Below are 13636 nucleotides of genomic sequence, written 5' to 3'. Positions count from 1 at the left end.
AGGGAAAAGTCTGTGCAAACACCAGAGGTAGAAGGGAATATGGCACCACCGAAGAGCTGACAGGTGTGGCAAGAGCCTAGAGACTGGGGACAGCGAGGTGCTGGGAGAAGATAGACTGGAGAGGCAAGCAGGACCATATCATGGAGGGCTTGTAAGCCACCATGCCAGGAGTTCCAATTTTATATCAAGGCAGTGGGGAGCCACGGAAGGATTTAAAGCAGTGGAGTGCCCGCACCAGACTTTTATTTTAGAAAAGAATCTCAGGCTGCGGTGTAAATAACTGAATAGAAGGACCAAGACTGTGGTCACATTAACGTAGACAGAAAGTGATGGGCTGAGGTAAGGTAAAAACAGTGGGGATGAAGAGAGGGATAAATTCAAGATACATGTGGAGACAGAAATCCTAGATTTGGTGTTTAACTGGATGTCGGAGAAGAGTCCAAGATCACCCCTGGGAAGCATCTGGAAGATGGTAATATCATTTGCTGAGACGAAGAATAGGTGATAGACTGGAGATAGGGAGGAAGATGGGGGCAGGGCACAGTGCTGTAGAATTTGAGATGCCAGCGAAAGCCAAAACACATTGCCATTAGGCCCTTGGCCATGTGTGCCTGGAGCTCAGAAGACACATAAAGGCGAGGTGTAGAATGGAGAGTCCTCAGTCTAGAAGTCAGTGACTAGTGAATCCCTAGCCCACAGGTGCAGAGATGTGGCCCTAAAACTGATACAAGGAACTTTCTCAGAGTCACTCTGGGCTGGCCCTGTTCCACTGCTTTGGTGCAGGCACCGATTCTGGTCCTCGATTTTGATTTTGATTGTGTTTGATGATAGAGGAAGCTCATTTAGATTTGTGTATCTGGTATCTGTAAGTAATTGAGACAGGAGAGACTGGTGCTGTCTGGGAAAGGAAGGGTAAGTGAGCAGCAGGAAGGAACTGTGGTATCACAAGATGTGCGTCTGTGCACGGTCTTGCTCAGATGCCTGAGGATCAGAGCCTGATTCCCAGAAGGCGTGACTGTACCACCTCGGGTCACTCTCGACCACATTACCCTGCCTTTATGTTCTTCACAGCGTTCACCACTCTCTGAAATTAGCTTCCTTTTTTGTTGATTCGGTTTACTATCTATCCCCACCCCTGAGCTAAGCTCTGTGAAAGCAGGGACTCTGTATGGCTCATCAGAATCTCCTCAGCACCTAGATAAGTACCTGGCCCACAGCTGGTGCTGCATAAGTATTCGTCAAGTGAATGAACACTTAAGTCCAGCCTGATGAAAGGGCAAGTGGGTCCAGACAAAGACCGTTTTCTGAACAAAATTAAAACCCAGTGCTATGGCTCCTGCCAAGTAAAGGAAATCACATGTTTCGAAGTATTGGTATGAAGGACTTTTTTGTTTGTCTCCTTTGTAATGGAATATTTTCTTGTTTTGAGATACAATTTTGATGCCCTCTGACAAAAACCAGGTTTAAAACAGCGGCAACCTTGTCATAAAAACAAAATTGATCAAAGGTACAGTATCTCTATCATATACAGTAAAAAGAAAGGGGGGAAAAATCCACCGGCATCAGCACTGCCACCACAACGACGTGGAAATAACAAAAGAACACGTAAAAGCAGCTGCAGATATTCCATTTCTGGAACAGTTTGTTAGGGGAAAGAAACGTCTGCAGGTATTTTTATTTTACCTTAAGTGTAAAAATAAGTTGCTTATCTCTGACACAAAAGCAGAGATGAGTTGGAGCCACCATGCACTGACTCGTACCAGCTTGTGAGAGCCAACTGTTTCGTTCTGAGAACCAGCTGTTAAACTGTTGGCGGTTTGAAGTCAGCCATGGTGGGGATATTTATACTACAGAAATCAGAAAGAAAACATAAATCAGTCTCCCCTCCTCCCAGAGAGCCAGTCGTGAAACATTTTCTGGCACACCACTGCATGAACAGTAATTCAAGCCATGGAAGTGGGTGAAACCACTCAGGAGATTATGTGAAGTAAAAAAGAAGGCGTAGGTCAGAAGTGTGAGGAACATCAACACTGAAGATAAGCTAGAGGAAGAGGTGGAGAACTGTTAGAGAGATGGGGGAAATCCTCAGAAATGGAAGTGACACAGGGATGAGTGTTTCCACTGTCAACCTTGTCAAATGCTTCTGGGAGACTGTACTGGTTTGCTAGGGCTGTAGTAACAAAGTACCACAAACTGAGTGGCTTAAACAGTGGAAATTTATTGTCTTATAGTTCTGGAGGCTAGAAGTCTGAAATCAAGGTGTTGGCAAGGCCATACGCCCTCTGCAGGTGCTGGGGGAAGATCTGCTCCAGGCCTTTTTCCCAACTTCGGGTAGTTCCTTGTAGCAGTACAACTCCAGTCTGCACAGGGTGTTCTCTGTGTATGTCTGTCTCCAAATTTCCCCTTTTTATAAGCTCATCAGTCATATAGGATTGGGGCCCACTCCATTCCATTCTGACCAATTCTTAACTAGTTATGTCTGCAATGACACTATTTCCAAATAAGGTCACAGACTGAGGTACCAGGGGTTAGGACTTCAGCATATGAATTTGGAGGGGACACCCAGACATTCAACCCATAATAGAGACAAATAAGATAAGGATTGAAAGGTAGTCATTGGATTTCGCAATAAAAGGTCACTGATGATGTGGGAGAGATTGATTTTATGACACGGTGATGGGGACATCATGAGGGTGGACCAAGGAAGGCATGGTTAGTAAGAAAGGCTGCAAAGGGGAGGAGAAAGAGGGCGGTGAATGCAGAGGCACACGTGCTGGGAAGTATTTGAGATGGGAAAGACTTGAGGATGTTTCTATGCTGAGAAGGATCCAACAAAAAGGGAGAGGTTAAAGATACAGGAGAGAGAAGAATCTCTCTAGATGATTGCTAGAGCAAAGTCCTTGGGGAGGGGACAGGATCCACAGCAGACCTAGAAGAACTGGGCTGAGAAGAGAGAAAGGAAGAAAGCTAGAGGTAGCCATGCTGTCTGCAGGTTCGACTGCAGCAAGAAAAGGAAGTTCCTATCTAGCGACTTCATTTTCTTTGGGAAAGAGAAATGCGGTCATAAGACTAAGAGTGATGAAGTGGAAGAGGGATCAGAGTTTTGAAGGAAGTGGAGAATGAGAGAGGCCAGAAAAGGAGCGTTAAGGAGTAGCATTAAAGGCCAAGCAAGTCTGGAGGCCAGGAATTTACAGCACGACATCAGTCCATGTCACTGGGAGATTCCCCTCTGCCCCCAAGAGCGTAATAGCCCTGCTATGCAGGGTGGCCACTAAGACTGGAAGCAGAGGCAAATACCTATAAGTGGCTTATTAATATGCATGACAGTACACGATTAGATAATATTTTCCATTTCCAGACTTTATGGCCACCTTATAGATTCCAAAGAGGGAAAATATAGTTAGACTAAGCTAGGTTTGGGTTTTAGCAAGAAGAAAAATGGGGCAGGAGTTTGGGGAATATTATCATAAAAATGATTCATGTGATAAATCAAGAAGCCCAAATCAGATATGGAAGAAGTAAAAGGAAGAGGCTATTCAGTGGAGGTACTTAAAAAATAGTTGTGGTGGGATCCACAAAGTAAAAAAAAGCTAAGAGGGTAAGGAGTACAGTCCAAGAATTGGAGATTTTAATTTAAGATTTCAGATGTTGAAAGGTTCTTAGTGATGGAAAGAGTCAAGGCACAGCCATGGCATCAGGTGGTTGAAATGGAGCGAAATGGTGTGTTCTAGGAAGCTGCCCCACCCCGCCCCCAGAAAAGTGCCCTGTTTTTTGCATTCGCCAATTTCCATGGTGTAAATATTCCCATCAAGGCTGATTTCTAGATAATGGTGCTGATGTCACTGAATGTGGAGTTGGGAAGAAATGCACACATTTCACCAGCTGGTGGAAACTGGCTCCAGTAAAACACTGAGTGAAGATTATTAGAAAATGTGGGTGTGGGGAAACTGAGAGACAGTACTCAAGTGGACTTGAAGTCATCTAGGATGATGGTGGGACGTGGGAGTGCAGAGGAAACTGTGAGATCGATGTGGATCTTCAGTCAATAATGAGGAGTCAATAAGAGGGGAGCAGAGTTCGGTCGCAAGGAGCATAGGAAGAGAGCCAGACGTGGAGATAGCAAACCTCACCCTGGGTCAGGACAGCCATCACTAGCAGGCATCAAGTTATCCAAACTGAGTGTTTTACACACTTTGCATAGATTATTTCACTTAATGCCCAAACAACCCAAAGAGGTAGGTGTCATTATTACCCTCATTTTACAGACAAGGAAGCTGAACAAAAGCAGGCTAGGTAATTTGCCCAAGGTACACAAAAGCCAATGGGGATTTGAACCACGACAATCTGGAGCTCAAACCAGTGGGCAATTATCTAGAAGCTACACTGGGGAATGGGGGAGGGCTGCAGTGCGGGAGAACACACAGCTTCTACTCCAAACGGTTACTTCAGAGACGGAGCTGCGTCTGCTTCTCCACTTGGGTCTTCAAAAGAAGAGCCAAGTTTTAGCTATAGGGCAAAGAGGAGGCCGGAATATTCTCCAGGGAAAATGGAGCAGGGTTACCATTTGCAAAGGGCTCTAGGCTGCACAATGAAAGACTTTGTGGAGGAAGGGAACGGTGAGCGCTGCTCAACCGGGGGAAGCGCAGAGTCTCAGGGGTCAGAAACTATGAGCCTATGGCTTGTTGATTGTTCTCAGTTTTCTGTTTCTCTGGCTGTGGTTCTTTCTCTCAGCAACAGGCACAGAGAGGGCCTGAGGTTATTTCCAACATTGCTTATCAAAACATGCATTTGACATTGAGAATAAGTGCTTTTCTAATATGGAAAGCAACTTTGTCCATGAAGATGCAGGAATCTGATTATTGAAAGTTACTAATAATAAATATTTATCAAATTGGCAACAAGGGATGAACTTTGCTGAAATAAAATAGGCAAATCCTTATGAAATGCAAACACAGCTGCATTAGCACTGCAATCGCTGTGTAGCACCACCGTTTTGGCTCTGTGATTTCTACCACTGACTCGGCGCTCTAATTTTTACCTTGAATTAGTGAACTGTGCTTGTATTGAAATGTGGCTGCACTGCCAAGGCAGTAACCACATGCAGCTTGAAATGTGGCTAGTCTGAACTGAGATGTGCTGGGAATATAAAACATACACCAGACTTTGAAGAGTTGGTTTGAAAAAGAATGTAAAATATCTGATTAATATTTTGTGTTGATTACATGTTGAATGATAGTAATTTGGATATTTTGTGTTTAGTAAAATATATTATTAAAATTAATTTTACCTGTTTCTTTTTTCCCTTTTTTAATATGGCTACTAGAAAACTTTAAATTACATTATGTGGCTTACTCATGAGGCCCACATTCTATTTCTGTTTAGCCCTACTGGTCTCTGTCCTCCCATCTCTGAGGGGCAGGGCCTCTTGGGAGCTCTGCACGTAGTTGGGCTTAGGAAGTTTTTGACTGGGTTGATGAGTTACCTCCAAGAAGAGGGCAAACTGAAAAGGTGCTCCTTTCTGATTCTAGATTGTTCTACCATTGGCGTTTAAGTTCTGTGTACCCCATGTTCTTTAACTGCAAATGTGGGGAAGAAAAAAAACAAACCCAAAACACATCTGTTTGCCACCATGGGAAACCAGAACCGTGCCATCTGACTGAACTTGCTTAGGCCTCTTTTGAAGTACCATAGCGATGTGGGCCATGATTCTCCTGTTCTCAAGACAGGGCTTCTTTTCATTACATCAGTGTTCTCGATTTATTTCCAGACAATCTTTTTCTACCACCCCTCCTCTGCTGCCTTTAAAAAATATGAACTACTTTATTTTCTTTTTGTGTACTCGTGTGTCTACAATTAGCATCTGGCTTCAAATTCTGTTCCTTCATGTCATAGTTGGCTGACCATGGGCAAGTTGTGGAATCTCCCTGGGCCTCAATCTCTTCATTTGAAAAATGGGGATGATAATAGTACTGACCTCACAGTTTTGTAGCAAGGACTAAATGAATAGTGCCTAGGAGGTGCTTAGAACAGGGCCTGGCCTATGACGACGGTTCAATTAGTGCCATAGCTATTTTTATAATCCTCCCCTTCTTAGTATTTCAGCTTTCATCTGCTCAGCTCTTGCCATCTTCACCCAAGCAGCTTCACTCTTGAGGAACTGAAATACAACAATGCCCATCTGACTCTCCGCTCCTGTGATAGATGATAAGCCCTGTGTTGTCTTTTGAGATGGAAGCTAAATATTCTGTCTTCTGAGATGGCCACGTCACTTTGGGCACTGTGTCAGCCATCCTGGGGAGACGGATCCTCAAACCCTAATTCAGAAGCTCCATCTCAGGTGAGAAGGGGAGGGAGCTCATTCCTCTTTGAGCTGCACTCTTTAAGGTCTCAGATGAGAATTGTATGGATGCCTCTGGGGAGTAGGTATGGAAAACAGCTTCTGCTCAGGGAAGGGACCTGGAGGGGTCAGGAGCCAGCCCTGGAGAGAAGCCCACATGAACAGGAATACATTGTGTTTTGTAAACAAACAGTCTTATTGATTGCATGCTATGCTTTTTTGGTTTCATTATCCTCCAGCCTTTAACAAAAAGGTGGAGATGGGGGGGGGGGGAAGAGTGCTATGGGAAATTAAGAGATGTGTTTAAGCCGAATGGAAGTTCTGTGTGTGTTTGGGGTTGGGGAGCATTGCTATCAAGTTGGTTAGCTTGCCTGCAGGGTGATCAGGCCTGGACCCCCAAAGTCATACTGTAGGTTTTTTCTTTTGGACTTGTGTCTCCAGGAAGGGATACCCAAACTCTAGGGTAGGGTATAGGCTGGCTGCAGCAGCAGAAAAGGGCTTAAGTTCTCACATTCCAATAAATGGTCATTTACTTAATCTTTCTGTTTGCAGTAAGGCACCTCACCCTCTCTTCCCCTATCACCACCCCCCCACCCCCATCCCAAGCTAGGCCTGGGGTCCTCAGATATGGAGCCCTCTAGTTCAGTGTTTCACCAGAATAATCTTTCTGTCTCTCAGCCAGCTTCTGCCTGATATCAGCTCACTTTCCATAAGGGAAAGGGGAAAAAGTGGGAACTCCTTTTCACCAGGAAATTCTTCCTTTCTTGCCACATGGGGAAAGATAGAGGTTAACTACTATGGAAAGAAATGCACAGAGAACTGATGAATTGTTAGCAAATACTCACCAATTTCCAGGAAGAAGCAATTAACAAATTTTGAGCACCATCAAACACTAAGTGCTTATTTATTATCTCATCCAATGCTCATAGCAATCCTACAGGAAGGTTTTAGAAGTTCCATTCTACAGTTGAAGAAATCGAGGCTTGGAGCTGCCAAGCAACCTGTAAAAACCAAGCCACCGGTTTGGGCAGAGCTGGGAACCAAGGCTGGTCTCACTGCCAATCTCGCAACCTTAGACTATCTGCTTTTATTTGCAAAGTAAGTGACTGAAATTAGCAATAGCAGCTGAAGGTGTGGGCACAGAAAGGCCAGCCTGTAGGTGTTTGGCAATGGCAGGATTCGAGTTGTTTGCGCTGGTTGAGGTGTGGTCATCTCTGGAGGCTCTCATGACCGAGATGAGTGGCCTAGATGACCTGGGTCTGTCCCTGTGGCGCCCTATCTTGGAATCAGCCTGCACTCATGGGCAGGGAACAGTGAACCTGCACTAGGCTCAGTCTTTCTCAAGGGAGAAAAAAAATTACAGCTAGTAAAGCAGCGCCACATTTTGCAGTCTCATCTTGGAGAGAGAGCTTTTTATTAAGGCTCTGTAAGTCACTGAAATAGTCTTCCAGGTCTCACTGATGTGATATTAAAATTTTTTTAAAAGAGCATAGTATGGGAAATCTGTGTACCTTGTGCTCAGTTTTGCTGTGAACGTAAAACTGCTCTTTATAAGTATTATAGAATAAGTAAGCTTATTCTCCTTTGTGGCCTTTTCCTTCCCCCACCCCTCCCCCAAGGAAAAAGTTGTTTCTTTCCTTTAACCTTACTAACAGAGTTTAAGAGACTGAAGCCTGGCGCACAGTGTTACTTGTCCTACAAGGTGCAGCAAATTCAAATGCTCAAAGCCCTCCAGGTGCACTTGCCGGGCCCCCTCCTTCCCGTGAGTTTCTGGGGCAGATGGGAAGTTTCTTTCCTCAATTTCCCCTAATACCTGGCCTTTAGTTGGCACTCAGGCAACACTTGCTGAATGAATGAAGGCGGGAAAGAAGGGTTTGGGGGACCTGCAGGGGGTGGGCTGGGGAGAAAAAAGAGAGAGAGAGAGAGAGGGAGAGAGAGAGAGGGAGAGAGAGAGAGAGAGAGAGGGGAGAAGGAAAGTGGGATTGTAAGGTCATGGTTTAAAAATACCTTGCCTTTTCCCAAGGTGAGAGAGAGAGAGAGAGAGAGGTGAGAAGGTCCCAGAGTATAGAGAAGAAAGCGGCCGGCAGGGCGGGCGTGATGTCAGCAGGGCAGGAGAGAGGACAAGGGCCCGCAGACCCGCACTTACCCCAGGAAGGTGAGGAACCGCGGGTCCGTGGCCAGATTGGCGTCGATGGTGAAGGACAGGAACGCGGGACTCACCAGATGCACTGGCCGCTCGGTGGAGAAAACCAGCACCACGACGTCCTCAGCTGGCGCGAGTTCCGCCAGGGCGCCCGGGGAGCAGGGACACAGCGGCCCCAGGAGCAGCAGCAGCCGCAGCGGCAGCGCGGGCTTCCAGCGCAGCAGCATCTCGGGCTCTCCTGGCGGCCCCACGCGCCGGGGGTGCGCAGCGACCGTCGAGACCCGGCGCACTTCCTCCGGCCCGGCCACAGCGTCCTTCGCTCCTTTCCGCCGCCCTCTCACTCCTCACCCCTCCCACTGCTCCCTCTCCACCCGCCCCGCCTCCCCGCTCGCTCCCACCTCCTTGCGCGCTTTCCCCTCGGCGGTGGTCACGTCCACTTAAGAAACCACCCACACCTATTTGAAGGGTGAGGACGTGGCTAGGATCCAAGCGCCCGGGAGGCCTGGGGAGGGAGCTCACGGGGAGGAGCGCTGGGCATCCCGGATCGGCTTCCTGAAGCACAATGTCCGGTGAGCGCTGGTGAGAAAGCCAGTGGTGCCCTCTTCCAGGTCCTCGCCTGTGGCGCCTGGTCTTCTGACCTCAACTAAAGCCTCCAGTGGGCATTTATCGCTTCCCTTCCCATCTGGCTTCTGAACACTTGCCTGTCCCTTGAGCTTGCCAAAATCTGATTAACTATGTGTCCTCTGGCGGGACTGCCGTTTCCCAGGCATCTTACTTTTGCCAGGGAAAAAATCTGAGCATTGGCTAACATACACCTAGAAAGAGATTAACTCCAAATATTTCTTATCAATTTCTCATGAAAACAGTATTTAGCAGAGCCTTAAAGTATTAGGTGTTCCAATATCTGAAACTCGGGACATACAGGCTCCATACAAGTGTGGGGTAACGACTGTCCCTTGAATTTGGGGACTTTGCCAAGTTTCCCCTCCATACATTTACCTTTAGCTGTTGGCCAAACTTTTCTTCAGTTTCCCTTTGCTGCCTACATTGGTATGTAATTACACCAAGCGCCATGCACTTCGGGCTTACTACATGCCTGGTACCGCAGGAGGTGCTTTATCTTGTATTCTCTTTCACTCCCACAGCACTGACAAGTGGGCATCATCCTCATTTTACAGGTGAGGACCCAAGCTCTGAGACATGAACATGTCCAAGGGTCAGAATCGGGATGGGAATGCATTTACACAACCCGGAGCAGATGGCAGTCTGTCTCAGCTGAAACGTAACTTCCTCAAAGACGCTTCGCCTGAATCTCCAGGCAGCTGAATTCCCCCCATGACACACTCTTACAGCATCCTGAACTTGCTAGAACTTAGCACATTTGTTAGTATTGTATTGTTCCACGTTGGCCTCACTTGCTGGATTATAAACTCCGTGAAAGCAGAGATGGGGTTTGTCTTGTCTACTGCATTCATCGAAGCTCACAGCACCGTGCTTGGCACTTAGTAGGCATCCAGTCAATGTTGAGTAAGCAAATGACACCAAAACCCTTAGATTTTTCTGCTTAGATTGTACCACCAATAAAGTAATAAATAAAAATGGATTGTTTTGAAATTTATGTCTAACTTTCATAGATCTGTCTATTTTTAAGCAACTTAAAAGATTTTCCCCCGTGCTGCGTGGCTTGTGGGATCTTAGATCCCCCAAAGTCCCCCAAAGTCCCTGACTAGAGATTGAACCCGGGTCCCGGCAGTGAAAGTGCTGAGTCTTAACCACTGGACCTCCAGAGAATTCCCATTAAAAGTTAAATGTAGGGCTTCCCTGGTGGCGCAGTGCTTGAGAGTCCACCTGCCGATGCAGGAGACGCGGGTTCGTGCCCCGTTTCGGGAGGATCCCACATGCCGCGGAGCGGCTGGGCCCGTGAGCCATGGCCGCTGGGCCTGCGCGTCCAGAGCCTGTGCTCCGCAAATGGGAGAGGCCACGACAGTGAGAGGCCCGCATAACGCAAAAAAAAAAAAAAAAAAAAAAGTTAAATGTATAGTTAATTGAAGGTTACAGTTTGGAGATTTTGTGTGTATGTATCCATTACTTAGCAACTGTGCAATCTGAATCAGGTTTCTATCCTACAATTACACATAAGAAAAAAATTCATATATAAACACCAAGCTACCAGGGGATCATATGGCCACAGACGTGAAGATGGAAAAGCAGATGCCTGGGCTCCTTTTCTGCCTTTGTTCATACAACCTACCCCACTCCACCCATGCCCCTGTTGTCATGCGGCAAATCACACCAATTTCTTTGGAATATTTGGGCGATTTTGAAAACTGATCATGGCAAGTTTTCTAAATAGTACACCCTTGTGACCTGGTGAGATGTGGGTCAGTGCGGTCCACATGTGAGTTACTAATATGGAAACTGGGAAAACATAAATGAGGAAGTGAAGAAAAGCGACTTGCATAAATGATGGCTGAGATCAGATGAGTTCCCAGCTCCTGGATCTAAGCTGGTTTGATTCACTGCGCCAGATAAGAATATACAGGCACCGTAGAAGGGAGGCTATGTGGTAATATTAAAAGAACTCGTCATTTCAGAGAGACTTTATAATTAGATACCTTATATTTTTATGGCAAGTCCAGCTTACACACATCCTAGCTAGAGCCCTTTTACATGCATCTTAGGCCTGCAGCTTGGAAGGGTGTGGAAGCTTGGGCCAGTTTTTCAACTTCCCAGAGCCTCAGCTTCCTCACTTGGAAACTGGGTGTAATAATACATATTTCACAGTGCTTCTTTTAAGACTCATTTAACCTAATATATGTAACACATCTAGCTCCATATGCAGTATAAAGTACGTGTTCAACAGATGAGTTATTATTATTACTCATTTAATCTTCACAATAATCTTGTAAAGTAGGTTTGGACCCAGCTTTCTGATTCTAGGTCCAGAGGTTTTCCACTATTATCTCCCAGATATAGTGACTCACAAATTATGTGACGATAATGATTTAGAAATAAAAACCTTTAAATGAACTATGACCAGTGCATGCGAATCATTTAATAATTATGATGTACCATCATTTCCATGTGGCCTTGGATTGACTTTCGGTAGTGGCATTGGGCTAAAAGCCTAAAAGGGACTCACAGAAAGTTTACCAGGTCAACGACTACAAACACTTGTAAGACAACAGCTGACTGCAGGACGTCTTCAGAAAATAATAATCTTTTCACTTGTCTGTCTAGAAAATTTTTTCCTAATGTAGAAATCCCTTAGTGATGGCAATCTCTCAGGCATTTGTGGCTCCCTTCAGACTGTGTAAATAGTACACAGATAATATGTTGTTTTCAGTTATTGGGTTAAGACTTACTAAAGTTTTACTTTTAATTTTTCGACGATCAAACTATACTCTAAAACAAGGGGAAACTAAAAGCAAATACATGCTAGAGACTGGAAAGAAGGAAGTTAACATGCACTGAGCGTATGTTACTCTTCAAGGTGCTTTCACATATTTGTTTATTCATCTAATCATTCAAAAATGTATTGGGTGCCTATCATGTGTCAAGCAGTGGGCTGGGCAGCAGGGAGTAGCAGCAGGAGGGGTCCCTGCACTCTGCAGCTCTCAGTCTCCCTGGGGAGGCAGATGGTATTAAAACATAAAAATCACACAGAAGTGAAATTGCAGTGTGACAGCTGCTTCAAAGATGATCATGGTGGTTTACACACGTATGTTGGAAGATTTGAATTTGTGTGGCTGGGAGAGTTCCAATGGAGATAAAACAAGTCGAGAGCTGAAAGATGAGTAAACAACTTGGCAAAGCTGCGGGCTGGGAAGCATTCAAGGCCAAGGGGATGGCATGTGCAAGGGTGAGGGAGCCAGGAAGGAAGAGGCTAAGAGAAGTCTAGGGGAGCTGGACAGAGAGAGCAAGGGGACTGGCATTGCAGGGTCTTGCAATATCCTTGCAGTGATGGGGTTGAAGCACTGGAAGGGCTTCAAGCTTTCAGCAGGCAGAGAGGGGATGTGATATGATCAGATTTATATTTCATTTTATTTTTTTATTAAAAAAATTTTTTTGGCCACGTTGGGTCTTCGTTGCTGCGTGCGGGCTTTCTCTAGTTGCAGCGAGTGGGGGCCACTCTTCGTTGTGGTGTGCAGGCTTCTCATTGCGGTAGTTTCTCTTGTTGCGGAGCACGGGCCCTAGGTGCGCGGGTTCAGTAGTTGTGGCTCGCAGGCTCTAGAGCACAGGCTCAGTAGTTGTGGCGCACAGGCTTTGTTGCTTCGTAGCATGTGGGATCTTCCCCGACCAGGGCTTGAATCCGTGCCCCCTGCATTGGCAGGTGGATTCCCAACCACTGCGCCACCAGGGAAGTCCCAGATTTATATTTGAAAAAGTAAACTATAGATGTTCTGTTTCCTCTCATGTGTGGATGTCTGTTCATAGAACATGGATGTGCATTTCTCTATAGCTCTAGACTGGGTTCCCAGTTTTTTTCTATTAAGTTTATGTCTATGTATACCTTATAAATATGTATTTCACTCTGTGTCTGTAGGAAAATAGGTACTTGGGGCCAGGAAGTGAGCCTGGGGGGGTCAGAGAAAGCAGGAAGTGTCCCTAGAATAAGGACTTATAAGTCCCAGTGGTCACACACAGTAACCAGGTAGGTTACTGTGGTGTAGGCTGAAGGATTAGTCAAAGATCCCCAGAGGAAAGCTGACAGCCCAATTTTGGTCACCTGTCTCTGGGATGGCGAAGGCCCTGGAAGACCCTGTTAATTATACTTATGCCAAAAAAAGCACAATAAAGTGAGTTAAGTGGACATTATTTATTATTATCTCCAGGTTCTATAAACAGTATAAACAAGACAAACATGGGCAAAGAAGAAAATTTCCAGCAAATGCATTGGAAATAAGTAAATGGTTGGGAGATAGGGAGGAGGTGTCCTACCCCCATACTATATGTAGGACAGACTCTCTACTATGTTCTTGAGTTGGGTCCAGGCATTGGGTAGTTTGGGGCCCTCTCAAGAAATAAGTGCTATGAAGTGGGGTGAAAGTATTTCCTGCTTTGTTGACTCCAGATAAACAGTTAATAAGGAAGGTGGCCTGTGTAGGAAACTGTCCTTGTGATGGAACTGATTTAGTGCTGGTGACTTAGGCATT

General features: G+C 45.8%; 1 protein-coding gene across 3 annotated transcripts in view; it reads right to left on the bottom strand.

Annotated features, from left to right (window-relative positions):
• HPSE (heparanase) overlaps positions 1-8798 on the bottom strand; it is a 32794-nt gene extending 23996 nt beyond the window's left edge. For 2 of the 3 annotated variants that reach the window (XM_007447530.1, XM_007447529.1), the window contains exon 1: positions 8484-8707. In XM_007447530.1, the coding sequence (XP_007447592.1) occupies positions 8484-8707 (224 nt within the window). Of the gene's footprint in view, positions 1-8483 lie in introns of all 3 variants that reach the window. The other variant, XM_007447528.1, reaches the window with a different exon arrangement.
• Positions 8799-13636: the final 4838 nt, after the last annotated feature.

The sequence above is a fragment of the Lipotes vexillifer genome, unplaced genomic scaffold (genome assembly GCF_000442215.2).
Source record: "Lipotes vexillifer unplaced genomic scaffold, Lipotes_vexillifer_v1.1 scaffold272, whole genome shotgun sequence".
NCBI classification, from domain to species: domain Eukaryota; kingdom Metazoa; phylum Chordata; class Mammalia; order Artiodactyla; family Lipotidae; genus Lipotes; species Lipotes vexillifer.
The sequence above is the reverse complement of the archived record's forward strand: the minus strand, read 5'-3'. Positions and strand labels throughout refer to the sequence as shown.